The 26901-nt window shown below is 37.9% G+C and overlaps 5 protein-coding genes and 1 non-coding gene across 17 annotated transcripts; 4 read left to right on the top strand and 2 right to left on the bottom strand.

The window, feature by feature from the left end:
- The first annotated feature begins 2446 nt into the window (after window positions 1-2446).
- LOC137741961 (putative polyamine transporter At3g13620) lies at window positions 2447-4174 on the top strand. The gene has a single exon (XM_068481667.2). The coding sequence runs from the start codon at window positions 2529-2531 to the stop codon at window positions 3906-3908; it is 1380 nt and encodes a 459-aa protein (XP_068337768.1). The 5' UTR covers window positions 2447-2528; the 3' UTR covers window positions 3909-4174.
- Window positions 4175-4646: 472 nt separating this feature from the next.
- LOC137741960 (putative polyamine transporter At3g13620) lies at window positions 4647-6317 on the bottom strand. Its single transcript, XM_068481666.2, has one exon. It carries the CDS (start codon window positions 6187-6189, stop codon window positions 4759-4761), a length of 1431 nt encoding a protein of 476 aa, XP_068337767.1. The 5' UTR covers window positions 6190-6317; the 3' UTR covers window positions 4647-4758.
- A 1070-nt stretch (window positions 6318-7387) lies between these two features.
- Window positions 7388-7459, top strand: TRNAG-UCC (transfer RNA glycine (anticodon UCC)). Its single transcript has one exon. It is a non-coding gene; the product is annotated as a tRNA-Gly (tRNA).
- A 1061-nt stretch (window positions 7460-8520) lies between these two features.
- Window positions 8521-10459, top strand: LOC137743687 (putative polyamine transporter At3g13620). Its single transcript, XM_068483618.2, has 2 exons — window positions 8521-10125; window positions 10276-10459. Exons 1-2 carry the CDS (start codon window positions 8684-8686, stop codon window positions 10301-10303), a joined length of 1470 nt encoding a protein of 489 aa, XP_068339719.1. The 5' UTR covers window positions 8521-8683; the 3' UTR covers window positions 10304-10459.
- A 2734-nt stretch (window positions 10460-13193) lies between these two features.
- Window positions 13194-16551, top strand: LOC137741731 (F-box/kelch-repeat protein At2g44130). Of its 2 annotated transcripts, XM_088679182.1 has the most exons (2): window positions 13778-15007; window positions 16211-16551. In XM_088679182.1, the coding sequence occupies exons 1-2, from the start codon at window positions 14032-14034 to the stop codon at window positions 16228-16230; spliced, it is 996 nt and encodes a 331-aa protein (XP_088535308.1). In that variant the 5' UTR covers window positions 13778-14031; the 3' UTR covers window positions 16231-16551. The 2 variants fall into 2 exon arrangements, with proteins under 2 accessions (XP_068337545.1, XP_088535308.1); XM_068481444.2 differs by lacking the exon at window positions 16211-16551 and having other exon boundaries at window positions 13194-15218.
- A 258-nt stretch (window positions 16552-16809) lies between these two features.
- Window positions 16810-26773, bottom strand: LOC137741732 (uncharacterized). Of its 11 annotated transcripts, none has more exons than XM_088679183.1 (11): window positions 26420-26773; window positions 25754-25883; window positions 25542-25676; window positions 25136-25339; window positions 24826-24866; window positions 24599-24685; window positions 24356-24428; window positions 24181-24283; window positions 24043-24080; window positions 23781-23837; window positions 16810-17540 (listed from the first exon to the last, which is right to left on the bottom strand). In XM_088679183.1, the coding sequence occupies exons 4-11, from the start codon at window positions 25257-25259 to the stop codon at window positions 17389-17391; spliced, it is 675 nt and encodes a 224-aa protein (XP_088535309.1). In that variant the 5' UTR covers window positions 25260-25339; window positions 25542-25676; window positions 25754-25883; window positions 26420-26773; the 3' UTR covers window positions 16810-17388. The 11 variants fall into 11 exon arrangements, with proteins under 11 accessions (XP_088535309.1, XP_088535316.1, XP_088535310.1 ...); XM_088679190.1 differs by having other exon boundaries at window positions 24181-24271; XM_088679184.1 differs by having other exon boundaries at window positions 25813-25883; window positions 26420-26718.
- Between the last annotated feature and the right edge of the window lie 128 nt (window positions 26774-26901).

The raw sequence follows: 26901 nt of genomic DNA, 5'->3' as shown, positions 1-26901 counted from the left end.
ATTTTTCTATGTTTTTTCTTTTATTAGATAATATATAGTATTTCGTGTTAAAAAAAAATGAAGATACATTTCTATCTTGTATTGGTAAATATATATAATGAATTTTTTTTATAATCAAAATACCTTACAAATCAAGTCTGGTAAATATATATATATATATATATATATATTTTTTTTTTTTTTTTCTTTCTTGGTCAATGTGATCTCCAGTTTTGGTCTAACAAGTTCAAATACAAAGATGAATTTAGCTTTTTCTCTCTGAAGTTTGGGGTGTGAGGTTTACAATTCAAACATCCCCTTTCATGTTTAAGTTAGATCAGTTGATCGTGATAGTATTTCTGTCTCTTTATGTTAAGATTTTATCTAATGACACTATATTAGTTCATTTTATTCTTTGTATTGGTCAGTCTTTAACTAACAGTTGTTAGTCTGTTCTAGTGGTTTTGGTTGTTAGTTTATTAGGCCTCAAATTGTGGTCGGGATTTTGGGATTCGCTTATATATTAGCAGTATTTGTGCTGAGCTCTTCTCATGCGAATTGTATTCTCATCTTGTTAATAAGAACTGCAATCCTACACTAGGGTTAAGGTACAACATGCTCTATTATTTTGTATTCAAGTTTGAATTCTCGTTCAACGACAACAACAAAACCTTATATTACTAAATGAAATCGATTGTATGAATCTTAATATGTCACTGTTCTCGATTTTGCACTTTATTTCTCCTTTAACAAAACAAGAAAATAAAAATAGTTACTTGTGTTCCACCTACCCACTTGTAAATCGTAGTTGCATTAAGAAAGGGAAACTTTAATCCAAAGAAAAGTTATGTCTCCTAGTTTTTTTCAATCATTCAAGATGGATATTGAGTTGGAAGAGGATTTTCTCCATATCCACTTTGTGGGGATCCTAGGGATCTCCATATCCTAACCGTTCATTGTACATTATGCGGCCAGTTTTCGTCAGATTATATTTTTGTTTAATTTAAATTAAAAAGTTAAATAATTTCTGATCGTAAGATACACGATGAATGATTAAGATGTGATGATCCCTAAGATCCCCACAAAGTGAATCATGATGGGATCCAATTTCTATTGACTCCACCACCATGAACTAGAAGCCATTATAAAGGACAATAATAGCCGGAAAATTTTGCTAAATCCAACACAAAAAATACAAAAACAAATCATTCACTTGCCAAGGAAAACATATCTTAATTTCTCAACTTGCATGAATTATTGACTTTGTATTTTTATTTTTAATGGAATACACGAATGGCCTTGTATCAATCTATCATAGGCTCATGGCTCATGTGACATGTCAATCCCCACACGAACAATATGAAAAATGCATGCTTTGTTATATGCGTAAATTTGATATGGACCTTACTTCCCCAGTGAAAATATCAGCTGTCTTCTTTCTTTTTATGCAAACGGCAGCTGCCTTCTTTGACTGTCAACCCTAATAAGATTTGCTACAATATTTTGGTGCAAATTTTTTAGTACCACGATCAGCTTTTTTTGTGATTTGTTGATACACTTATTAATATATTATGAGCAGACAATAGAGTTGATGTATATAGGTTTTTAAGTATAAATGTTATTTTATACTACCCTGCACTCAAAAAAATGAAAAAAAAAAAATGTGATCGATGCAGTAGGTAAAGAGGAAAGACCTAACCATTAAAAAAATCCAGCACTAATTATAATACAGTTGATAAAGTTAAAGCAGTTTAATTAAAATTTGAGCGCTTTAATAAAAAAACTAAAAATCAGCTCAGGTATAACTCTTTCTCTCGGTACTTGGTTCTTGTAGTTATGCAGTAAAGAGTGTGAAAATGATAGAATTCAGCTGGGAAAGTAAATCTTCTAATATTTAATTAATAAAATGTAGAATTTGTGCGGTTAAATCTAGTTATTTGTGTTTTTAATGAGAAAGATACATGTATTATCCAATGTAAAAAGAATACATGTATTAAATCTGAATAAATCAAGATTCTAAAAAATACTAAGCGCTAGTCGGATGGTGGGCTGCGGTCTAGCGCCTAGACCGGGCCTAGACAGATTTAATTAAATATCGTGTAAATAAGTGTTTGTTTATACTTAAAATATATATAATTACATCATAAATTACAAAATAGAATGACATATATATTATGAAGTATTAAAATATAATGAAAATATAGGGAACAAGTATATAATTTGTGTTCATTTTAGCATACAACAAGTTTCTTATAATTTATTAAAAAAATAATAAAAAACAAAAATTATATATTTTATGTTTAACTGAATTGCAATCTAGACAAGTGTCTAAGTGTGTTTGAACGAACTAGACGGGTGCCTGACGTCTCATCAAAATCCAACTGCATCCGTATTTGAATGACCCAAAAAAATAAAAAATAAAAAAGATCCCCAATAGGACTCTACCTTCTTTTAAGTTAAATACAGGCCGAAGACTTTGACTCAGCAAACTGTCACACGAGCCACAAAACCAAGAGTTCACTGTGGAACCTTCTCCTCCAAAAACTCCAATGGTTCATCAAGACCTTCCCATCACCACCGCCGCAACGACCACAACCGCCGCCACAAACCGAAAGAAACTCACCCTCATCCCTCTTATCTTTCTCATCTACTTCGAAGTCGCCGGTGGCCCTTATGGGGAAGAGCCTGCAGTCAAAGCCGGCGGACCCCTTTTCGCCATTCTCGGCTTCCTCATCTTCCCATTCATCTGGAGTGTCCCGGAAGCTCTCATCACTGCCGAGCTCTCCACCGCCTTCCCTGGAAATGGTGGTTTTGTCATCTGGGCAGACCGCGCTTTCGGCCCTTTCTGGGGCTCTTTGATGGGAACCTGGAAGTTTCTCAGCGGAGTCATCAACATCGCAGCATTTCCGGTTCTTTGCATTGATTACATGGACAAGATAATCCCTGCTTTCGAATCCGGTTGGCCTAGGTATCTTGCAATCTCTGTTTCAACTCTGATTCTTTCTTTCGTAAACTATACCGGTTTAACTATTGTTGGATATGCTGCTGTTCTTCTCGCTATCGCTTCGCTTTCACCTTTTATTTTGATGTGTTTGATTGCCATTCCGAAGATTCATCCTCACCGTTGGTTGAGTCTCGGGCAGAAGGGTGTGAAGAAAGATTGGAACTTGTTCTTCAACACCCTCTTTTGGAATTTAAATTTTTGGGACAACGTGAGTACTTTAGCTGGGGAAGTAGATAACCCCCAGAAAACTTTTCCGGTGGCTCTTTTCGTGGCGGTGATCTTTACTTGCTTGGCGTACTTGTTCCCACTTTTCGCTGTGATTGGTTCGGTTAATGTGGATCAAACTAGATGGGGTTCTGGATTTCATGCCGAGGCTGCTGAAATGATCGCTGGAAAATGGTTGAAGTATTGGATTGAAGTTGGTGCAGTGTTATCAGGGATTGGACTTTTTGAAGCACAACTAAGCAGTTGTGGTTACCAACTTCTCGGTATGGCGGATATAGGGTTCTTGCCTAAGTTTTTCGCTCTTCGGTCCAAGAGGTTTAACACCCCGTGGGTCGGAATTTTACTTTCCACAGTGATCACTCTTGGAGTTTCCTTCATGAACTTTACAGATATTGTATCATCTGCAAATTTCTTGTATAGTTTGGGAATGCTATTGGAATTTTCAGCTTTTCTTTGGTTGAGGAGGAAGTCGCCGACATTGAAGAGGCCTTTTCGAGTTCCGATGAGGATGCCAGGTTTGGTGATCATGTGCTTGATTCCATCTGGGTTTTTGGTCTTCATTATGGCTATTGCTACCAAGACTGTGTACTTGATCAGCGGTTTGATGACCGTGGCGGGGATCGGATGGTACTTTTTAATGAAATTTTGCAAGTCGAAGAAATTTTGTGTGTTCAGTACTATTGAAGTTGAAGAAGGATGACAACCAGAAATTGCTTGTTAGACTGTTAGTTGTGAACCATTTCGAATGGCATGGAATAGGGAAGATTTTACGTGATTGAATCTCTTTTGTGATAAAGAAATCGAGATACGATTGATCAAAGTACAATTTGTTTATATTCAGTTCTATTAAAATCGAAGAAAAATGTCAAATGACATGAAGTTGTATGGTTTTGCTGCTGTAACTTGTTTCGATCTTATGATAATTTCCCAAGTAAATTATAAACATACAACACTCTGTTCATGGAACTCTACAATTTTCTGTCCCTATTCCACTCTCTCGCCTGCTTTCAAACAAGATTCACAGTTCACACAATTTTTACGGCATATTGGTACCGTATCTGACATGAACATAGGTTTTTCATGCTTCATTTTAACTCAATATGCCATACTAGTGGGAAAAATACTCGGCTCCTTACAAGTACACAGTATTTCCTCGATATACACAACTCATAATTTGACATACATTTGCAAGGACTCTTGTCTTTGAGGTTTTAGTGAGTTGTTTCAGTGTGTCTCTTTGAGGTTTTAGTGAGTCGCTTCAGCATACGTATGAACATTTTCTCTTTATAGACAACTCAGTTTGAAACGCGTAAACTCTTCATTTTGTGATTTGAGTGAGTCACTTCAATATATGCGTCTACTTGTGATTTGCAAATTAAGGCGAAATGGCTTCTTACAAGTAAGGAACCAAGCAATGTTCATACCGAATTACGAGATGAAAGGCTCAAACATTGGTACCATTCTATTGTTAAAATTACCAAGAACAGAAAAAATCATATATAAAATTTCCTTAAGAAAACCAGATGTACACAATCATAACATTAAACAGCCTAGTTTCTTTCCTCGTAGTCCAATTTTTTTTCCCCCAAATTGAACTCAAACCACATCTTTGATTTGCTGAGATTCATCAAAAAGTACCAGCCAACACCAAAAAGAGTCATCAATGCACTAACCAAATAAACAGCTTTGGTGCCGACAGCCAAAACATACACCAAAAACACAGATGGAATCAAGCACATAACCACCAACCCTAGCAATCCCATTGGAACTTTGAATGGCCTCTTCAGAGCTGGAAATTTCACTCGCAACCAAATAAAAGAAGCGAATTCCAACAGCATTCCCAAACTGTACAAGAAATTTGCAGAAGATATGATGTCTGTGAAATCCAAGAAAGAAACAGCAAGTGCAATCACTGTTGAAATTAGAATCCCTAGCCAGGGGGTGTTGAACCATTTGGACCGTGCCCCGAAAATCTTCGGTAAAAACCCCAAGTTTGCCATACCCAAAAGCTGGTATGCACTGCTGCTCAATTGTGCCTCAAAAAGTCCAATAATAGATAAAACTGCACCAATTTCAATCCAGAATTTCAACCATTTCCCAGCAATCATTTCTCCAGCAGAAGCTAAATATCCATCAACCCAACTCTCTTGGTCAAGTGGAATAGCCCCAGTTGCAGCCAGGAGAGGGATTATGTAGCCCAAACATGTGAGAATCCCAGCTGAAAAAAGTGCTTTTGGGAAAAGCTTTTGGGGTTGCTCTACTTCTCCGGCTAGAGTACTAGCATTGTCCCAAAAATTCAAGTTCCAAAATAGGGTGTTGATAAATAAAGTCCAATCTTTTTTCACACCCTTTTCACCCAAACTGATCCATCTGCTTGGATGAATTTTTGGAATTGCAATCAAAGACATCAAGATAAACGGGCAAAGTGAAACAATTCCTAAACCTACTGCAGTGTATCCGACAATGCTCAAACCAGAGTAGTTGAGAAAAGATAGAACTAAAGTAGAGATAAGTGTGGCGAAAAATCGCGGTAAGCCGGAAGCAAAAATGGGGATTACCAGCTTGAGATAGTCCACACAAAGAATTGGGTATGAAGCTAAGTTGATGACACCACTGAGGAATTTCCAAGATCCCATGAGGGATCCCCAGAAGGGGCCAAATGCCTGGTGTGCCCAGATGACGAAACCGCCATTTCCGGGGAAGGTGGTGGAGAGCTCGGCGGTGACAAGGGCCTCAGGGATGCTCCAAATGAAGGGGAAGATGAGGAAGCCAAGGATAGCAAAGAGAGGGCCAGCTGCCCCCACAGCTGATTCTTCACCATAAGGACCTCCAGAGACTTCAAAGTAGATGAGGAAGACTAGTGGGAGAAGGGCTAGTTTCTTGGGGTTTTTGGGGCTGATTTGGGGTTGTGATTCGGTTTCTTGTTGGTCCAGAAGGGGTTGGGAAATTTGGGAGCTTGGAGAAGATTCCGAGGCGCTCATGCTGAGCCTCTCAACTGTTGGGAATTAATCAGATTCAATGATCACATATTTCACATGGGGTTTTGATGGTTTGGCATTCCTCTCCTGTTGGTGGGTCTTGGGGGACCCCAAGATTTTGAAAAGTGGTTGGGTAAAATCAAAGAAAGGGCATTGCCATTGATCATGTGGTCACTTATATAAGGAATTTTAACGAAATGTTTATGATATTATTTTTTTAACAAAAAATCATATTTTTATATTAAAAATCAATTCTGATATTATTTATTTTATCTTTTATTTTGTTTTTATCGTTAAAATTTAAAATTTTCAACTTTTTTCATTAATTTTCCTTTATATATATATATATATATATGCATGTGTAAATGTGTAAATATTTGACATTTGACAATTGTGTTGTTAATTATTGAACGGCACTTCATTTCTTGTTAAAGTAGCTTTTGGGTCTGAAATCCATTTTTAGGCCAAGTTGTTAGAAGTCGGCCCAGAAGGGAGACTGCGGGTGTCGGCCTTATAGTGTAGTGGTGATGGAGTGGTCCTAGACGAAATAGGGCTATTTGAGGATCATGATTTGCTTCTTGTTGAGATTTGAGTTAATTGCTAAAGGATCATGATTGAATCTTTGGATCAACCTTTTTTTTTTTTTTGGGTTGAAAAACGGTGCTAACACAAAAGCCCAAACAAAACTAATCAATAATAAATCTATACAGAGACATTTCGAGACGATCCTCAAGAACAAAACTATTGAATAAGAAGGAGGATTGTTAAAGTAAAAGTTGTCTAAAAATCCAAATCAAGATTATAGGTCGATAAACTATCTGCCACAAATTTTTTTCTCTATAGACATGTCGAAGTTTCGTATTACCATGACCTTGAAAGCAACTCTCGACAAGCCAAGGAACTGAAGAATGATTATTGCCAGCAGCTTGCAGCACCAAATGAATTGTGAGTGTAGATTTTGATTCCACCAATAATTTATCAATCTGTAATCTCCATGGCAATTGTAATCCCAAATAAAGGCCTCATTGCTTAGCAGTGGGAATCTCACATTTGCCCAAAATTGGTGCAAAACCCAAAAATCCATTTATCATCAGCATCTCTTAAAACACCACTTGCTCTAAGAGAATTATTATTTGGGTCAAGCATTATGGTCATAAAACTTTACAGTCTTGAATAATAATCTAGTAAGCTAAACAACCGAGCGTTTGTAGTCCAAAGGTTAGGATAATTGCCTTCCAAGCAATAGACCCGGGTTCGACTCCCGGCAAACGCATTATTTTTTTTCTAATTTTTTTTATTTTTTATTCGGGGTTCATGAATTACGCACCATTCACATAAACCATATCATCCAAATGAAGCACCTAATTGATTCCAAGGGAACCGCGCGCCAACAATATGAATATGCAGATAATCTCTGCTTACAAATAACATCATCTTTCAAACCTTTGGTACTTTAGTTGGAGAAGTATACAATTCATACAAACCCATTCCTTCTCTCTGTTTGATTCCGCCTCCATTTTCGATCTTTGGGGATCACTATTGATTCGGAAACAACATACCAGTTAGGATGACAGTGGTCGGAGTTGGATGGTATTGTTACTGTCTAATTAATGTTTTTTTTTTTACCAAGAATTTGAGCCACAGTCATCACACCATATTAACAACTACAAAGAGAAAGTTCAAAAAAAGACGAGTTCATGGTTAATTAGTTTGAGAAGTATATGTGATGGCATTAGATAGCTCAGAGAAAGTTTCAGATCAACAATTTTAAATCTGTTAAATTTATGGAAGGGGGCTTGCAGTTTCGTACACGAAAAATATGTAAGATAATTTTAGGAATCTAAAGTTACTTTCGTCGTTTAGGAGCTGAAGAAATTTCCAAGAAAGAAGCTGCATTATCAGTACAAGAAGAGTGACACGAAGGTTAAAGGAGGTCGGAGTTTGTATCTGTATGTTTTATTACATATCAGAGTTTTTGTTGCCACGTGAAATTTAGTTAACTAGCTGCTGACTCTACTCTGTAATGTACATGTGCATGAAAGTTGTAACCTTCTGCTGAATTGTGTATAGTTTACGTTATAAGCTACCATTTTCTTGAGAAAAATTTGGGTGTCACCGGAAATATATCACTTGTCATCCTGTTGCACTCATCACATCCCCCGTCACATGTAAAAATTAATCTTTGCCCACTTCTCACATGTGACAACAATATGTACTGGTATAAGCAATTTCCAGGAAGCAGCACACTCAGTACAACACTACAAGGAAGCAGCAGAAGAGTTGAGAAATTCTAGTAGTGATATTAATTGCATACATTTAGACAGTATTTGTTGCATATGCTACATGAACCAAGTTATATATAGCCAATGAACTAGGAAGCAAAGGCAACCAGCCTTCCAATTCAACCTCCATCTACAATCTTGGAATCCAATCACATAATTCCTGAAGTTCACATTGAAAATCCAAGAAATCCCAAAAGGAGAAAAAAGAACACACCATGAAATCCCCCCATTCTTCTCCAAAATCGAAAACTGCTCTTCTCGAAAATGAAAAAGAGGAAGTACAAGAACCTCCAATGTTTAGCACCACCAAGACCAAATGCAAAAAACTAGCATTCATCCCACTAGTTTTCCTCATTTACTTCCAAATCTCCGGCGGCCCTTATAACACTGAGTCCACTGTAGGTTCCGGGGGGCCTTTCAATGCCATCCTTGGCTTTCTCCTCTTCCCCATCATCTGGAGCATCCCTGAGGCCCTTGTCACTGCTGAGCTAGCCACCACCTTTCATGGCAATGGCGGCTTTGTTATATGGACTCACCAAGCCTTTGGTCCATTCTGGGGCTTCCTCATTGGTTTCTGGAAGTTCTTTAGTGCTGTCATTAACCTATCTTCCTACCCAGGTCTCTGTATAGACTACATTGATCCATTGCTACCAACTTTGTTGTCACACTTGCCTCACTATTTACTCATCTCTCTTTCAACCCTCTTGCTCTCAGTTTTTAACTTCATTGGTCTGCCTACAGTTGGCTATGCTGCAATATCTTTAGGGATTTTATCATACTTGCCATTTATAGTACTTTCTGTTTGTGCAATTCCCCAAATTGACCCTAGCAAATGGGTTTCTTCTGGCAAGATTAGCAGAAAAAGAAATTGGCCATCGTTTTTTAATTCGTTATTTTGGAACTTAAATTGTTGGGACAATGTCAGTACTTTAGTTGCGGAAGGTGTTAAAAACCCCCCCAAAACATTACCAAAAGCATTTCTCGCAGCTGGGTTGTTGACTTATTTGACTTCCCTAATACCTCTACTAGCTGCAATTGGTGCCATGTCTCTTGACCTAGATGATTGGAATGATGGGTTTTACACAGTTGTGGCATATAAAATTGTGGGGAAAAGGTTCGCAAAATGGGTTAGGGTTGGAGCCTTTTTGTCTGGCATTGGTGTCTATCAGTCCCAATTGAGCAGTTGTTCACACCAGCTTTTAGGCATGGCTGAATTAGGGTTGTTGCCTGGACTTTTTGGGGCGCGGTCAAAATGGTCCGGCACTCCTTGGGTGGGAATTTTGATATCAGCAATGATATCAATCTTGGTTTCATACATGAATTTTAAGCATGTCACATCTGTAGTGAATGTTTTGTTCAGTTTGAGCATGCTAGTCGAATTTTCGGCTTTTATATGGTTGAGGGTGAAGCTTCCGGATTTACAGAGGCCCTTCAAACTTCCAGTTAGAAGGCTGAGAGGGCTGATAGCAGTGCTCGTTATTCCGTTTGGAATTTTGGTGTACATAACTTGTGTTGGCACAAAGGTTGTGTACTTGGTGATTGCTTTGCTGACCGTGTTTGGGATCATTTGGTACTTCTGCATGAAGATTTTCCAGGCTAAGATGTGGCTTGGCTTCAACCATGTTGTGGCAAAACTAGCAGATTATGAAGATTTGGGGTGAGTTTACAATTAAATTGGCGTTTTTTAAACGTATATAGAATTTTATATACACAAAATTTCAATCAAAATAAAACTTTTTCTCTAAAGGGTTTGGGTTTTACGCTGGTGCTGATTCCATTTTTGTCCTTTGGGTGATCAATCTTGCAGCTACTATGGCCAATTTGTGAAGAAGTGATGCAAGTATTCAATATATCAAGAATGGAGCTGACTAGTTGTACATTTTAGTGAATTTTTAAAAGTTTGACGCATCCCTGTCAACTTGATAATTTATTAAAATAATAATGTAAATTTGTGTTATTATTAAGCTATCAATATATAAGGTGTTTATTAATTTTGTTTTTGTTTAAGATCAACTGCCAACTGTGCTTAGAATGCATAAATTATAGACATAATAACTAGAACGTTCATGATTTTTTTAATAAGCATCTTTATGGCCGATCAAATTGACCGATTCATTCCAGTCTAAACAAAATAATTTAGTTGTTGTTTGTTTGGATTAGATTAATCACCGAAAAATCGACTTGATGTGATTGGTTTCTCAAAGAAAGTTGAAGAAATAGTGTTCCTCAGTATTATACATTGTGATCATCGGTTGAAAGAATTGGCTACAAGAGAAATATTGAGTATTCATACCAGAGAAAATGGAGTTTAATTTGGCCTTGCTTTCAACTCAAGAGTCGCACACCAAATTAGAACTATCAGTAATTATAATTATGAACAATTATGTCGGGCTGTTTCTTTCAACCAGACCGAACTCTGAGCATATAAATTCGAGGCTAGAGAGAAAAACAGAAAGTTCTCCGTCATTGGTTCCTGCTATTGTCGTTTTTGGGGTCGAAGCAATCCCTCTTGACATATTCCCATCTTTACTGATACTGTATCTTAACTATCTTCATTTGATGTTTGTGCTCAATTTATCACTTTATTGAGAAGAGCCTTTATAATTTATGCCCTTAGAAAAATCCATCACATACTCCCATTTTTTAGACGATTTTTAGGCGGTTTTGCAAAATTGTTCAAACATATTCATAAAATTGAGATGTTTTCACCTTTACAAACTATAATGTGGGCTCATGACTACTATTTTCGTCAATTTATTTTTCATTTTTTTGCTCATGTGTTTTATTAAGCATACATTTGTGGGTCAACAAATGTTAAAACAGTTTTCAAATGCCTAGTAAAGTTTTTTTCTTTTAAATATGACGAAAATATTTCACAAAAAATAAAAAAATTAACATTTTTCTCAAATTCTCAATAAACGTGGGTTACCCATCACAGTTTTAAGGCAATTTTGCAAACCTGTTAAAAAATCACCACACCTTCACTGCATTGATTTAAGTAAGACTTTTCATTGATATTCTCATGTACGGAGTCTTATTTTGTCAATGTTTTGGACCCACTACTATTTTTACACTTATTTTTCAGTTTTCGATTTAAATATTCTATTGAAAATACATATGTGGCTCAATAAATGGTAAAACTATTTTCAATTGCCCTATAAAGTTATTCTTAATCATGAAAACAAAATTTAGCAAAAAATAAAAGTGGTTTTGCATAATTGTACAAATAAAAAATAATATTAAAGCAGTTTTGTCCATTTATTTTTCAATTTTTGGCCCAAATATGTTATAAATATACTTTGTGGCTAAATAAATGATAAAAACGCGTTCAAATGTCTTATAAAGTTTTCTCTGAAACATGATTGAAAATATATTTTAAAATTAAAATATATATATTTTTCTCAAAAAATATGGGCTAACCATAGGGTTTTTAGGCGGTTTTGCAACATTGTTATAAAATCTGTATGCATTCACCTTTGTTGCACCGTGAGGTTCTGAAAATTAATGTATGACATTTTGTTGATATTCTTGAGTATGGAGTCCTATTTCGTCAATGTTTTGGAGTTCATTACTGTTTTATCCATTTATTTTTCAGTTTTTAGCTTAAATATTATAATACATTTGTCGCTCACTAAATGCTAAAACTTACGCTATAAAGTTACTTTTTATCATGAAGGAAAAGATTTAGCAAAAATAAAAGATCTTAATTTTTTTTTTCAATAAAGTGGGCTAACTATAAGCATGAAACTCAATGTTTATTGCAGATGACTAATAGCAATTTTTTATGAGTTTTTAATTACAGAATTGTGTTCTTCTCGGTCTTCAGAAGGGGTGGATAATTATGGCTTGCCACCAGTTATCCCCCTTTTTGAATTTTTTTTTTATTTTTACAGAATTATGTTTCTTTTGGCAGTGACCCCTTAATAAACGCAGGTTCACCATTAATATTATCGATATTATTCTTACTTAATCACATATCATTAAGTGTAAAGTTTTATCATAAAAGGCTTCAATGATACTAAGGATAAAAACGCATATATAAGTTGTATTTTGTTACATGCCTAATGCAGATTCTATTCTCCAATATTTCTTAAGTAATTCTATCTTTTCAACAAACCCTATCTTAATTCTTTAGCCATTAAGCACATGCGATCAACATCGTTGGGCTTGTCAAGAGAAAGTAGTATTACATTTCACTTTCATTAAGCAAAAATATTTGCAAATTGCACGTTACCATCATGTCAACTTCTTGCAGCTTGAGATACGATAAACTTTGCAATATAAAAACTCAATCACTCGCCATGTCCAATCCAAGGTCGCAATCAAGAGATAACTAACATGCCTAATTGTCGATTTGTTCAGAATTTGTACAGAGTTTGACAAATTTTTTTCCAAACTTTAATTTCAGTCGATTTTCTCCCCTAAACTATTATGTATAGCCACTTGCCCTTTACATTAGATTTAAAAAAAAATTCATCTAATTTTCAATCTATTTTCATTACATGAACATCACATGACAATTGTATACGTACAAAAGGGTAATTTGGTTTAGTAAATTGGACGCAAAACCAATACTTTGCAACTGCTAATTGGACTTGCATGGCTAATTCAAAATAAAAAGTATACGGAGTCCACCATTTCAAAAGAACAAGAAGAAAAAACTCCACATTAGGATAAAATTACTTTGTTGCCTCAAGTATTTGCCATGATACCAAAATAAATAAAAATTAGTTTGAATTTGTTAAAATTAAAATCCATGAAAAAATTAACAACTTCTTACAATTTTCGAAAAGAAATCAACAGATTCCTCTAACTAATAATTGAAACTCATCCTCATCCTCTTAAAAAAAAAAATCCTCTATAATTGAATTCTATACACACAGCCAAGACATATATCCACTTATCCCCACGTGGCAGGCCGATTTCACACCGATCAAGATTGCTAAATACATGCCACGTGTGATAGTGCCCACTTTATGTCATGTCAAATTCAGCTGGCTTTACCCGAATCTCGTGTTCAGTTGTCCATCCCCTTGAATTTGGTCGCTTTTTGCGACACTGTTACCCTTTGCCTTTTCGACCCTTATCCCTAACCCCTTGCCTTTTTTCCAATCAATCGAGTAAATAATCGTAGGGTATTGAAACGATCATGCAATATAATTATTGTTTCACTCGGACCCTTATCCAACTTGAATGTAACGTTTTCATAAACTAGTAGAAATCATATGGGACCGCCGTCCATTTTTAGTATTTGTTTTGGAGCGAAAAAATAGTAATATTCGGCGTCCAATCCGAAACTAGATGACTTCGAACATGACACCAATGCAACCTGTTCCATTTCTACAGTTTCCACCATCTCTAACTGTTTCTATAAATTAAGGTCCATGGCCTGCGTCGCAAATGCAACTAGAATTCACTCCAAAAGCAAAATCCAATCACTTCTTCGCTGCAAAGCAACACACTTCGTTTTTTTTCTTTTTTGGCAAAAATCCCTTCTTCCTGGGCTGCAAAAAGCATTTCTTGCTTTGCCTTGCTGCAAAATTAAGCGCGCATCTCTGCTAAAATGTGGGGTATCGAGCTGACCGATTTTATTCCGGGTTTGCCTGCAGAACTGGGACTCGAGTGCCTGACTTGGTTGCCCTACACAGCTCACCCAGTTGCTTCCCGGGTCTGCCGTCCATGGCGGACTCTCTTAGAAAGTCAAGATTTTTACTTTCACAGGAAGAAAACCGGACGTACCTACAAAGTTGCATGCTTGGTTCAAGCTCTTCCTCCAAAGCTTGTTGCATCAGAATCTGACGTAACCAAATCCACCGAGTCACCGGCCTACGGAATCACCGTGTTTGACCCGGCCAGTCGTTCGTGGGATAGACTCGACCCGGTTTCTGAGTACCCAAATGGGCTGCCCCTGTTTTGCCAATTGGCAAGCTGTGAAGGGAAGCTTGTGGTGATGGGCGGGTGGGACCCGGTGAGTTACGACCCGGTCACCGACGTGTTTGTGTACGACTTCACTACTTCGCATTGGAGGAAAGCCAACGACATGCCGTCCAAGCGCTCTTTTTTCGCTATCGGATCGGACGCGGGCCAGGTGTACGTGGCGGGCGGGCATGACGAGAACAAGAACGCCTTGAAGTCCGCATGGGTTTATGATGTGAGATCGGACGAGTGGACTGAGTTGACTCCGATGAGTAATGATCGGGACGAGTGTGAAGGGGTGGTGATTGGGAGCGAGTTTTGGGTGGTTAGCGGGTACCGCACCGAGAGTCAAGGAGTGTTCGAGGGAGGTGCCGAGGTGTTGGAGTTGGGATCACGGCAGTGGCGGCTGGTGGACGAGGCGTGGGAGGCGGGCCATTGTCCAAGGCATTGTGTTGGAGTAGGGGACGATGGGAAATTGGTGAGTTGGGGTAAGTTGGACTCGGGGTTCCGAGTTGGAACGTGCGGAGTCATGCTTGGGGGTGGGACCCTGGTGGTGGGGTCGGAGTGCCAAGGTGCAAGTCAAGGGTTCTATATGGTGGAAGAAATGAAGGGACGTCAAAACGGTAAATTATATGAGATTAGTGTGCCTGATGAGTTTTCTGGGTTTGTTCAATCAGGTTGCTGCGTTGAGATTTAGATATTAATTAATAAGGATAATGACACATGAGATGAGAGTATATGTATGCTTTTAATTTGGGTGCAATCTTTTCTATTTAATGATATGTGTAACATATAGTCTCTTTGTCTTATATTTAATGATATGTGTAACTATAATACTCACAAGCAGCACATACACAATTACGTATGCCCTTAATTTTTGAGTGTCCCTTCGTTTCGGTAAATAGGCATTTGGACACATCACACTATAAAGAATTATGCTAGATTCAATAGTCCGACTCACGTGATTGGAAAAAAACTTACATGCAACTTAAAACGTAAACATGAAATATCGTTGTTTTAAAATATTTGTTAGTTTATCATTTTATGTTGCTTGTAAGTTTATATCTCGTGGGATTACTGTGACCCTTCTTACGATTTGAAAGAGTTTACATGCATTTGATGAAATGCAAAACTTGAGATAGCGCCGAGATAGCATCCTATTGTCCTAGTTACACGTGAGTTTCTATCCTACGGCTATCTATAATCCTTTTGCGAACGATGAAAGTTACATGCACCTGAAATGCAAATTAGTTGTCCTAATTGCGTGTAATATTTTATGATGGTGTTGTCTGTTAATCCTTACTTATGGCTCACAATGCGTTGACGGCTCAAGTTCGGCACCGACAAACATCCTATCATCCAATGACATGGCGGCAGTGATTCATTTATATAAAAATTGAAGGGGTATATGTACATGCATGCCTACGTATGTAACGTGCGGAAGGTTAAGTTTGTAATATGGCTTTTCTTGTTTGGCATATGGCTTTTCTTGTTTGTCATATGACAAACATCCTATCATCCAATGACATGGGTGAACTGTATCTTGTTTGGCATATGGCTTTTCTTACAGAGATTCTTTCATTTTGCATTCAGATTTTTTTAGCAAGTCGATTTATAAGTTTGTCTCCTATTTTATATGTGTAATTTCTATTTTATCTAATTTTTTTGAACATTTTTACCTTTTAAATTTATTTTAGGGGTGTAGTTCTATATATGTCTTCTTTTTTTACTGTATTTTTTTAAAGAGGAATAAGATTTATGTTTTTCTTTTTCTTATTATTTGGTTTTTAACTTTACGAGAAGTAATGATTATATCCTCTGATTAGGTGTGAAATTCGCGAGATAAAGAAATGTGGGAAGATGAACTTGATCCGACCAGAATATAATTTAAAATATAGGTGGACTGGGAGGATTGGAGTGAACATGGGTTGAGGTTGTGCAGTCTAAAAGTTGAGAGTTCGTAGATTTGAGAGGGCAACTCAACAGTGTTCCTGTATACCTAAACACTGCCCTATTATTTCCATACGACAGAAGTAGAAAAAAGGAACAGTACTCAATTATTAGGCCGAATAGACATCACCTCATATATAACACTAATTTTATTTAGTCAAATAGTACTAATCATGTTGTTGATCACTTTCATTATATAAAGAAATTATTTATATTAGAGATATAGTCATCAACATAATCGATTTTGTTTGTCTAAATACTCTATCTGTAGTGCACAATGTTCGACTCCTTTATAACTAATTAGATAACTCAAAACTTAGGATGAAAAAGAACGAGGTCCTCTAGGAAAGGTGACATCCTAGGCCGGATCAAACAAAAAGAAAAGGGACAAACAAAAGATTTGGATGTTAATTTGTATTGTCAACCTTAGGTAACTTATGGCTCGTTTACTAATCTATAATCAGAATGAGAGAAATGAATCAATTTAAGTTCACATTTAAGCATATGAAGAGGTTCAAGTATGTCTATGAGAGGAACTGAACCTCCAACGGTTCTTTTAACTATGTCTCCATATCTCCTAAGTTGCAGGCGATTCAAAAGCATCGATAGGTTCATATTTAAGCATATCAAGAGGTTCAAGTACTGAAAGACAAGTAGTTCAAATCGTACCGTTCCATTGTACATTGGCATTCCCTTGAAGTAAACCTTTTCATGAGCAGCATTTGGCAGTATGTCAGTCGCTCCCGTTAATAGCGGAAACAAACTCACTTCCCGGACACAAGCTTGCTTTTCTGGCTGCATGATCAAGCAGATCAAAGATATTGACATCAGCCTAATAACATCAATGAGTTGACTTCGTTCCTTGATGTTCCGTCACAAGAGAGAAACATATCCCGGAACTAGCTAGCATGATGTAAACGAGTGACAGGTAGGTGATTGCAGTGGTTGAAGGAGAACCACAATTAGAAACTTGCTAATCACGTGCTTCCATAAGGAATTCCATGTTCATCAAAGATAACAAAGCCTGTTTTCATCGACTTTGTGCTAAATTCTCCTAAAGCTTGCGGCTGCAGCAGACTTCCCATGATGTAGGACGAAGCAAGCTCTGTGCCCCAACAACATTCAATGACGGGTCTATAATAAGCGCGGGAAGCGAGCCAAAGGTCATCATCAACGCTAGACACTTCACCAGTGGAAGAAAATGATCTGCATACATTGATGGTTAAGTCCATTTTCTCGGTATTCATGTAAATAAATCGCTCTAAAGTTTAAATAAAAAGATTATCTTTGCCCAATCTAGGCCTTTCATACATTGTGCTCTTCCAAGCTTATTGTGCTCTTCCAAGCTTTTACTAAGCTAGGAACTGTTGATTATTGGCTCAAACAAAGTAGTCTAAAACCAATAAATGATTTCGGCTACTTTTGTGGTCAAAATTGGTGGTTGGCATGCTACATGTGGGAAACAAAAAATGGATGCACTTATGCCTAATTCTTTTTGACTTGATGAGAGGCCTTTGGCCTATAAAAGTGTGTAGGCATAACTCAAAAACAACAACGAAGAAAGAAAAATAGCAAGAAGCCATTCGGCATAGAGAAGAATTTTCTCAAATTGTCTTGCTTTGTATTTTTGGTTTTCTCTTCCTATTGTAAGTGTGAGAGTTTGGGTTATTCGGGTCTTTGGGAAATTGAGTGATAAACACTATTGTATGTTCTCATTGATTATAGTGGAATACTCCGTCGTCTCCAAACTGGATGTAGGCATTGCCGAACCAGTATAAATCTTGGTGTTCTTGTTGGTATTGTTCCATTTATCTTTTGTCAGTTATTGTGGTTTATTTTCACTCACACTTGGTTGACGCTTCCGCACAACAAGTGGTATCAGAGCCTAGTTTTTCGACTAGGCGTTCTCGTGGGAGTGAAAAATTTGCTGGCGCTACAGTCCCGTGAATAGTGCCGAGTAGATGGCTGGAGATAAAGATGAATCTGTGAAGGGGAAGGAGTCGGCATTGTCTTCGTCGGCACCTACATCCAATAGACATCAAATTGCCACTACAAGGTTAGAGGTTGATAAATTCAATGGCTCTAATAATTTTGGTATGTGGCAATGTGAAGTTATGGATGTGTTGTATCAACAAGAGTTGGATATGGTTCTGGAAGATAAACCAGAAGATATTGATGACAAGCAGTGGACACGAATTAATCTTCATGCTTGTGCTGTTATTCGATCGTTCCTTGATAAGGAGTTGAAATACCCGTATATGAAGGAAACTTCTGCTAAGGAGTTATGGACAAAATTGGAAGAGAAGTATATGACCAAGAGTGCAGAAAATCGGCTCTTCTTGAAGAAGCGACTCTTCCGATTTCAGTATCGTCCAGGTATTACTATGCACGAACACCTCAATGATTATAATAAAATACTTGCTGATTTAGCAAACCTTGATGTGAAAATTCCTGACGAGGATAAGGCACTATGTTTGTTAAATTCATTGCCTGATGATTATGATCATTTGACAACTACTTTGTTGTATGGAAAATCCGAGGTGAAACTTGATGAGGTGTCTGCGGCATTGGTGAATCATGAGTGTCGTAAGAAGGAACTAAAGACTCACAATTCACAAACCGAGGCACTTGTTGCAAGGGGTCGAACAGAGGAAAGAAAATCTGGGAAGCGGGGAAAATCTCGTTCAAAGTCATGAGGGAAGTTTCCTGCTAAAGATGAATGTGCCTTTTGTCGCCAAAAGGGTCATTGGAAGAAAGACTGCCCTAAATTGAAGAACAAAGAGAAGGAGAAAGCGGGTTCTGAAGCAAATATTGCAAAATCTGGAGATGATGATTTCGAGTTTGCTTTGGCTAGTTCATCTGCTGATGGTCACTCCAAGGAGTGAATTTTGGATTGAGGTTGCACCTATCATATGTGTCCCATTCGAGAATGGTTTTCTAATTTCGAGGAGCTGGATGGTGGAATTGTTTTGATGGGTAATGATAATGCCTGCAAAACCCAAGGGATAGGCAAAATCTGTTTGAAGATGCATGATGGAACAGTCAGAGAATTAAGTGATGTTCGGTATGTACCAGATATGAAGAAAAATCTTATCTCACTGGGTGCATTGGAATCCAAGGGTCTCAAGATCACCATGAAGGGTGGAGTTCTTAAAGCTGTTTATGGGGCACTGGTGGTGATGAAAGGTACAAGACGAAATAACTTGTATTTCTTGCAGGGGAGTACAGTTATTGGTGAAGCAGCTGTCACCGAAGCTGCTGACGCAGATAGCACAGACACCACGAGGTTATGGCATATGCGTCTTGGGCATGCTGGTGAAAAAGCGTTGCAAGGATTGGTGAAGCAAGGCTTATTGAAAGGTGCAAAGGCATGCAAATTGGAATTCTGTGAGCATTGTGTGTTGGGTAAGCAAACTAGAGTAAAATTTGGCACTGCTATTCACCACACTAAAGGCATTCTTGATTATGTTCACACTGATGTTTGGGGACCTTCCAAGAATGCATCTTGGGGAGGTAGCCATTATTTTGTCTCTTTTGTTGATGACTTCTCTAGAAGAATATGGGTGTACACCATGAAGTGTAAAGATGAAGTCTTGAAGATATTCCTGAAGTGGAAAAAGATGATTGAAACGTAAAGCGATCGAAAGATCAAGACTCTCAGATTAGACAATGGGGGTGAATATAAGTCTGATCCCTTCTTGAAATTTTGTCAAGATGAGGGTATTGTGAGGCACTTCACGATTAGGGAGACACCGCAACAGAATGGGGTGGCGGAGCGCATGAACCGTACTTTGCTTGAGAAAGTTCGGTGTATGTTGTCTAATGTTGGATTAGGCAAGGCATTTTGGGCTGAGGCACTCACTTATGCAAGCCATCTCATTAATCGATTGCCAGCTGCTGCAAATGAGGGCAAAACGCCCATGGAGGTATGGTCTGGTAAATCTTGTACTGATTACAAGTTTTTACATATATTTGGTTGTCCTGCTTACTATTATGTCAGAGAAAGCAAGTTGGATCCAAGAGCAAAGAAAGCTCTATTTATGGGCTTTAGCACTGGCGTGAAGGGATACCGACTCTGGTGTCCAGATGAGAAGAAATTTGTTGTAAGCAGAGATGTGACTTTTGATGAGGCTGCTATGGTTAATCAGAACAAGCATGAAGGTGAAACTGAAACGACCGAGACCATGAGTAGCTCAAAGCAGGTGGAGTTACTGAAGACTCCAGTTGTTCCAGTAAGGTCTGATGTTACAAACACTAGTCCTACAGTTAATCATGATGATGAGGACGAGGATGATGAAGAGGAGGCACCTACCCAAGAGCCTCCACAGCAACAAGACTATATTGCAACCAGAAGATCGAGAAGGGAAATTCGAAAGCCTGCTCGATTTACTGATATTGTGGCATATGCACTTCCCGTTATTGAAGATGATATTCCATCCACCTACAAAGAAGCTGTCATGAGTTCAGAGTACGAGTTGTGGAAGAAATCTATGGATGAGGAGATGAAATCTCTTCATAAAAATAAGACTTGGAAGCTGGTTCAGTTACCAAAAGGGAAGAAAGAAATTGGTTGTAAATAGGTGTATGCCAAAAAGATGTAATCTTTGGGAAAAGACAATGTAAGATTCAAAGCCAGATTGGTAGCTAAAGGCTATGCTCAGAAAGAAGGCATTGACTACAATGAGGTATTTTCTCCTGTAGTAAAACATTCTTCTATTCGTATTCTGTTGGCTTTGGTTGTGCAGTTTGATCTTGAGTTGGCCCAACTTGATGTCAAGACTGCGTTCTTACATGGTGATTTGGAGGAAGAGATTTATATGTCTCAGCCAGAAGGTTTTAAGGTTGCTGGAAAGGAAAATTGGGTTTGCAAATTGGAAAAATCATTGTATGGCTTGAAGCAGTCTCCAAGACAATGGTACAAGCGATTTGATCGATTTATGATCGGGCAAAAGTACACAAGAAGTCACTATGACCATTGTGTATACTTTCGCAAACTACAAGATGTAACTTTCATTTATCTGCTTTTATATGTTGATGATATGCTTATAGCATGTAAGAGCAAAGTGGAGATTGAAAGGTTGAAGACTCAACTGAGTAATGAATTTGAGATGAAGGACTTGGGAGAAGCTCGGAAGATACTAGGTATGGAAATTGAAAGAGATAGACCGAAGGGCAAGATTAGTTTGTGTCAGAAGCAGTATTTGAAGAAGGTACTACAACGTTTCAGGATGAATGAAAATTCAAAACCGGTTAGTACACCTCTTGCCCCTCATTTCAAACTTAGTGCTTCTATGTCTCCTAAAACTGTTGAAGAGAGTCAGTACATGGCTCAAATTCCTTATGCAAATGTTGTTGGTAGTTTGATGTATGCTATGGTGTGTACTAGGCCTGATATTTCACAAGCTGTTAGTATTGTTAGTAGATATATGCATAATCCAGGAAAAGGGCATTGGGAAGCTGTGAAATGGATTCTACGGTATATTCTGGGTACTGTGGATGTTGGTTTATTGTTCCAGCAGGATAAAATTACTGGTCAATGTGTTGTTGGATATGTGGATTCTGATTACGCAGGTGATTTGGACAAGCGTAGATCCACTATAGGTTTTGTATTCACTATTGCTGGAGGTCCAGTAAGTTGGAGGTCGACTCTGCAATCTACAATTGCTTTGTCAACTACTGAGGCAGAATACATGGTTGTAACAGAAGCTATAAAGGAAGCCATCTGGCTTCAAGGGTTGCTTGATGACTTAGGGGTTCAACAAGACCATGTGCATGTTCATTGCGACAGTCAGAGTGCTATTCATTTAGCAAAGAATCAAGTTCATCATGCATGTACGAAACACATTGACGTGAGGTTCCATTTTGTTCGTGAGATTATTGACGAGGGAGATATTCTTCTTCAGAAGATTGGGACCGCTGACAATCCTGCGGATATGTTAACAAAGCCAGTTTCGTTGCTCAAGTTTAAGCACTGCTTAGACTTGATTGGCATTTGTAAAATTTGTTGATTGCCCCATGGGGAAGTGGGAGACGACTATTGGGAGTTCTACTTAGAGGGTTTGCGCCAAGGTGGAGATTGTTGATTATTGGCTCAAACAAAGTAGTCTAAAACCAACAAATGATTTCGGCTACTTTTGTGGTCAAAATTGGTGGTTGGCATGCTACATGTGGGAAACAAAAAATGGATGCTCTTATGCCTAATTTGTGGTCAAAATTGGATGCACTTATGCCTAATTCTTTTTGACTTGATGAGAGGCCTTTGGCCTATAAAAGGAGGTGTAGGCATAACTCAAAAACAACAAGGAAGAAAGAAATTAGGCATAAGTGCATCCAATTTTGACCACAAATTAGGCATAAGAGCATCCATTTTTTGTTTCCCACATGTAGCATGCCAACCACCAATTTTGACCACAAAAGTAGCCGAAATCATTTGTTGGTTTTAGACTACTTTGTTTGAGCCAATAATCGACAATCTCCACCTTGGCGCAAACCCTCTAAGTAGAACTCCCAATAGTCGTCTCCCACTCCCCCATGGGGCAATCAACAAATTTTACAAATGTCAATCAAGTCTAAGCAGTGCTTAAACTTGAGCAACGAAACTGGCTTTGTTAACATATCCGCAGGATTGTCAGCGGTCCCAATCTTCTGAAGAAGAATATCTCCCTCGTCAATAATCTCACGAACAAAATGGAACCTCACGTCAATGTGTTTCGTACGTGCATGATGAACTTGATTCTTTGCTAAATGAATAGCACTCTGACTGTCGCAATGAACATCCACATGGTCTTGTTGAACCCCTAAGTCATCAAGCAACCCTTGAAGCCAGATGGCTTCCTTTATAGCTTCTGTTACAGCCATGTATTCTGCCTCAGTAGTTGACAAAGCAATTGTAGATTGCAGAGTCGACCTCCAACTTACTGGACCTCCAGCAATAGTGAATACAAAACCTATAGTGGATCTACGCTTGTCCAAATCACCTGCGTAATCAGAATCCACATATCCAACAACACATTGACCAGTAATTTTATCCTGCAAGAACAATAAACCAACATCCACAGTACCCAGAATATACCGTAGAATCCATTTCACAGCTTCCCAATGCCCTTTTCCTGGATTATGCATATATCTACTAACAATACTAACAGCTTGTGAAATATCAGGCCTAGTACACACCATAGCATACATCAAACTACCAACAACATTTGCATAAGGAATTTGAGCCATGTACTAACTCTCTTCAACAGTTTTAGGAGACATAGAAGCACTAAGTTTGAAATGAGGGGCAAGAGGTGTACTAACCGGTTTTGAAATTTCATTGATTATAGTGGAATACTCCGTCGTCTCCAAACTGGATGTAGGCATTGCCGAACCAGTATAAATCTTGGTGTTCTTGTTGGTATTGTTCCATTTATCTTTTGTCAGTTATTGTGGTTTATTTTCACTCACACTTGGTTGACGCTTCCGCACAACAGGAACTGTTCCCAATATAGTGACCCCTGAATCCTGAAAAGATACAACAGTTAAAGGTAAGGAGGCATTTCGAAAGCATGCTACTTGTAGGTAGTTATAATACATGAATTTCTGGCACTCTTCGTCTGTCATACACAAAGTTCATGTATTACATCTTTTAAATGAATGAAGCAAAGCTCGGACACGAAAACAAATACTTTCAGAAAATGAACTTTGAGAAAAAGTATATAGGTTTCACCAGAACAAATTTTCCCGAAGCCATGACCGAGAGGAGATCTGTGATACAGAGCAAGAGTTGCACCGGTTAGAAAGCCTGAGTAAAGATTAGACCCATAACCCATCTCAAATTTGTTGGCCTGCAGTAGGCATCCCTAACTTGAGTATCAATGTGAGCCCATGTATCAGCAGCACATCTAATTGGTGAAAGTTGTGTCCATGGAATAGCCTTCGGATCTCCTGGTAAACACCTAAATATGAACCTAAGATTAAAGTATGAAAATGGTTACAAATTAGAGCTAACAATAAAAGTTTTTTTTAAAGCAACTTCTTACCTGTGGTTCCAGATGAAAAGAGAATATTAGTCACGGAATCGATTGTCTGTAGACTGGAGAGCAGTAATTCTTTCTGCAAAGAAGAGAATAACGTTACACGGATACAGATATTGGTTTGAAACTACATCGATTGAGAAACAAGGCAACTCTTCCATTGCAGAACAAACTCTTAAGAGGCCCAATCAATATCGTTGGTATACTCATTACCTTGGAAGGTCATCGACACGAGAAAGAAAATCATACCAGGATAGATCCTGTTCTCTTAACTGAATCCCTACATTGCTTCCGATTGCTGAAGTAGCTAAATGTGTAGCGGCCTCTGCAACTCGACTGCAACATGAACAAGCAACATTCACAAACGTAACAATTAAACTAGCATTTATATGTATAATTAACACTTTGATATTTCAATCTCTGAAAAAGCAGAGAGATGTTAGCATCTGTCATGGTGATAAGGAAGTAGTATCTACCTGTAGAGAGGAAACCTTTGACCTCCTCTTAGTATGAAATCCTGAATACATAGTGAAAGTAGAAGTCATTTCCTAGAAAAGTAGCTATAAAAACACACTACAAAATATGAAAACCGGCAAGAAATATATTTAAAGCTTAAAGTTGCGAAAAACATATCATGAATTTTCAGCGCTTTTGAGGCTACTGACATTTCATCAGTATGCCTTAGCAAATAAAAAATTCCCAGCAGATACTAATCAGTGCGATCCAATTTACTTCCTTTGCTAGCCTTTACTTTAAACTCAAGGTTTAACCTGTCACAGAACTCACCTATAAAGACGCCCTTTGCTTTACGCATGCAGACAGAGTTGCACTTTTGTTCACAGCAAAACTGTCCGCTAATGGGACAACAGCAAATCCTGCTAGTACGATTGCTATTGACTGTCATTGACATGTCAATAGCAATTGCATCACCCGTTGAGAAGGTTGTATCCAGCGCATTAGCCACCAACCTGTCAATTATGTCGTAGACAACTGCAGCAAACGGATAAAAGCTCAAGGATATTATGCATACAAGAAAAAAAAAAAGAGCACTCTACCAAGATTGACTAAACAAGTGGAATGAAGATAAGTTTTAGAAAAATTTTAGCTGAAAAACAATTGTTGGACGTGATGTATTTTCTCTAATGTAACAAACCACAAAAACAATCAGAAGAGAAATCAAATAAGAGCATACATTACTTGTTCCCGAAGTTCCTTTAATGTCATATGATTAACAAAAGAATCATCATCGCAGCCTTCATGCCTCAATACAGTTTGGTGCTTCTCGAAATGAAACTGAGAGCTCTTTTAGAACAACTGACCAGTAGGACTAGAATAATAACACAGTTCATTCAATTAAAATCATATGCAGTAAGGCAAAGCTCATGGATATGAATGACCACTTACCTCGGGATTATGAACAGAAAATTACTGGGAGAAGCTATAACTTGTTATGGGATCCTTACATGATGTTCCTAAAAGCTCTGAACCATACTGTTCCATCAATCGCCCCAAGTTTGTATGTCTCGACTGGTATCTTACAATAGAGAAGAACAGGTTCAGTTAGGATTCAGAATAAAACTAAAGAGTAGAAGCAAGAAGACATTCCATATCTGTAGAATTATTTCTCTAAGATCAACACATTTATGCCAAAATGTGTCAAGTTTGGTCATTCCATGTGCTAACAGTCATATTTCATTCGATAAAATATATATACAAAGAAGCATCAAATATTTGAATTAATTAGAATTGATCTCTCATATGCTTGATATTATAATACATGAATTAATCCATTGACCGGTTTTATTCATATTACCTCTTGTACTCAACTTACAGATTTCAGATCCGTTCCTCACATGCCAAGTTAAAAGGAACAAAATCTATACAACAATATAAAAAACAAAGCAAGAATATCTGTAACACTGGAGGAGTTATGGGATTAACATCAAATTTTTCCATAAAGGATAGGGAGTAAGCAAGCCAAGTATTTTCCATTAAACAATGAAAGAAATCAAATACAGCAGAGAAAGAAATGGCAAAAGAAAAATGGGAAAGTGGAGAAAATTGAATTACAGAGAAGGGAACCAGTAGAGAGGAGGGCCTTTGGTGAAGGCATCTCAATTGGCATAGACTGAGTAGTAGATCAACTGGTGCATCTAATGAGTGTGTGATGCTTTCAGCAATCTCTCAGCCACTATATGCCGCCATATCTCGTTCGGGTCCATTGCTTTCGTGCGGGAGATTGTATATTTTTTAGGACTGTTTCGAAATCCTTGGCGTCTTCAACGGTTAGCTAGCCCTGCCAGAACAAAGTCCTCCACTCACAGTTCACTTATTTTCTTCACCATCTCTCTCTCTCTCTCTCTCTCTCTGTGTGTATGGTTTTGCAGGCTTTTGCATGTGTTTAAGTAATTGTGTTTAAACTTTGAACATTCTGTGTTGTCTGCCTAATTAAAGGAGTAGGTGATTGAACATTCTGTGTTGTCTGCCTAATTGAAGGAGTAGGTGAGGGATGTGAACGACAGTTAACCCACGTGATGATCATCCAGTCGTGG

Source organism: Pyrus communis, chromosome 11 (assembly GCF_041283825.1).
Source record: "Pyrus communis isolate YQ-2024b chromosome 11, ASM4128382v1, whole genome shotgun sequence".
NCBI classification, from domain to species: domain Eukaryota; kingdom Viridiplantae; phylum Streptophyta; class Magnoliopsida; order Rosales; family Rosaceae; genus Pyrus; species Pyrus communis.
This window is presented reverse-complemented; position numbering and strand designations above follow the sequence as displayed.

Coding starts and splice junctions, on each gene's coding strand:
- LOC137741960 (XM_068481666.2), bottom strand. CDS start 6,189: ATGAGCGCCTCGGAATCTTCTCCAAGCTCCCAAATTTCCCAACCCCTT.
- LOC137743687 (XM_068483618.2), top strand. CDS start 8,684: ATGAAATCCCCCCATTCTTCTCCAAAATCGAAAACTGCTCTTCTCGAA. Junction 10,126..10,275: donor GCAGATTATGAAGATTTGGG/GTGAGTTTACAA, acceptor TCAATCTTGCAG/CTACTATGGCCAATTTGTGA.
- LOC137741961 (XM_068481667.2), top strand. CDS start 2,529: ATGGTTCATCAAGACCTTCCCATCACCACCGCCGCAACGACCACAACC.
- LOC137741731 (XM_068481444.2), top strand. CDS start 14,032: ATGTGGGGTATCGAGCTGACCGATTTTATTCCGGGTTTGCCTGCAGAA.
- LOC137741732 (XM_088679183.1), bottom strand. CDS start 25,259: ATGTCAATGACAGTCAATAGCAATCGTACTAGCAGGATTTGCTGTTGT. Junction 23,838..24,042: donor CTTCGGGAAAATTTGTTCTG/GTGAAACCTATA, acceptor GTATCTTTTCAG/GATTCAGGGGTCACTATATT. Junction 17,541..23,780: donor TGCGGAAGCGTCAACCAAGT/GTGAGTGAAAAT, acceptor CAATGTATGCAG/ATCATTTTCTTCCACTGGTG.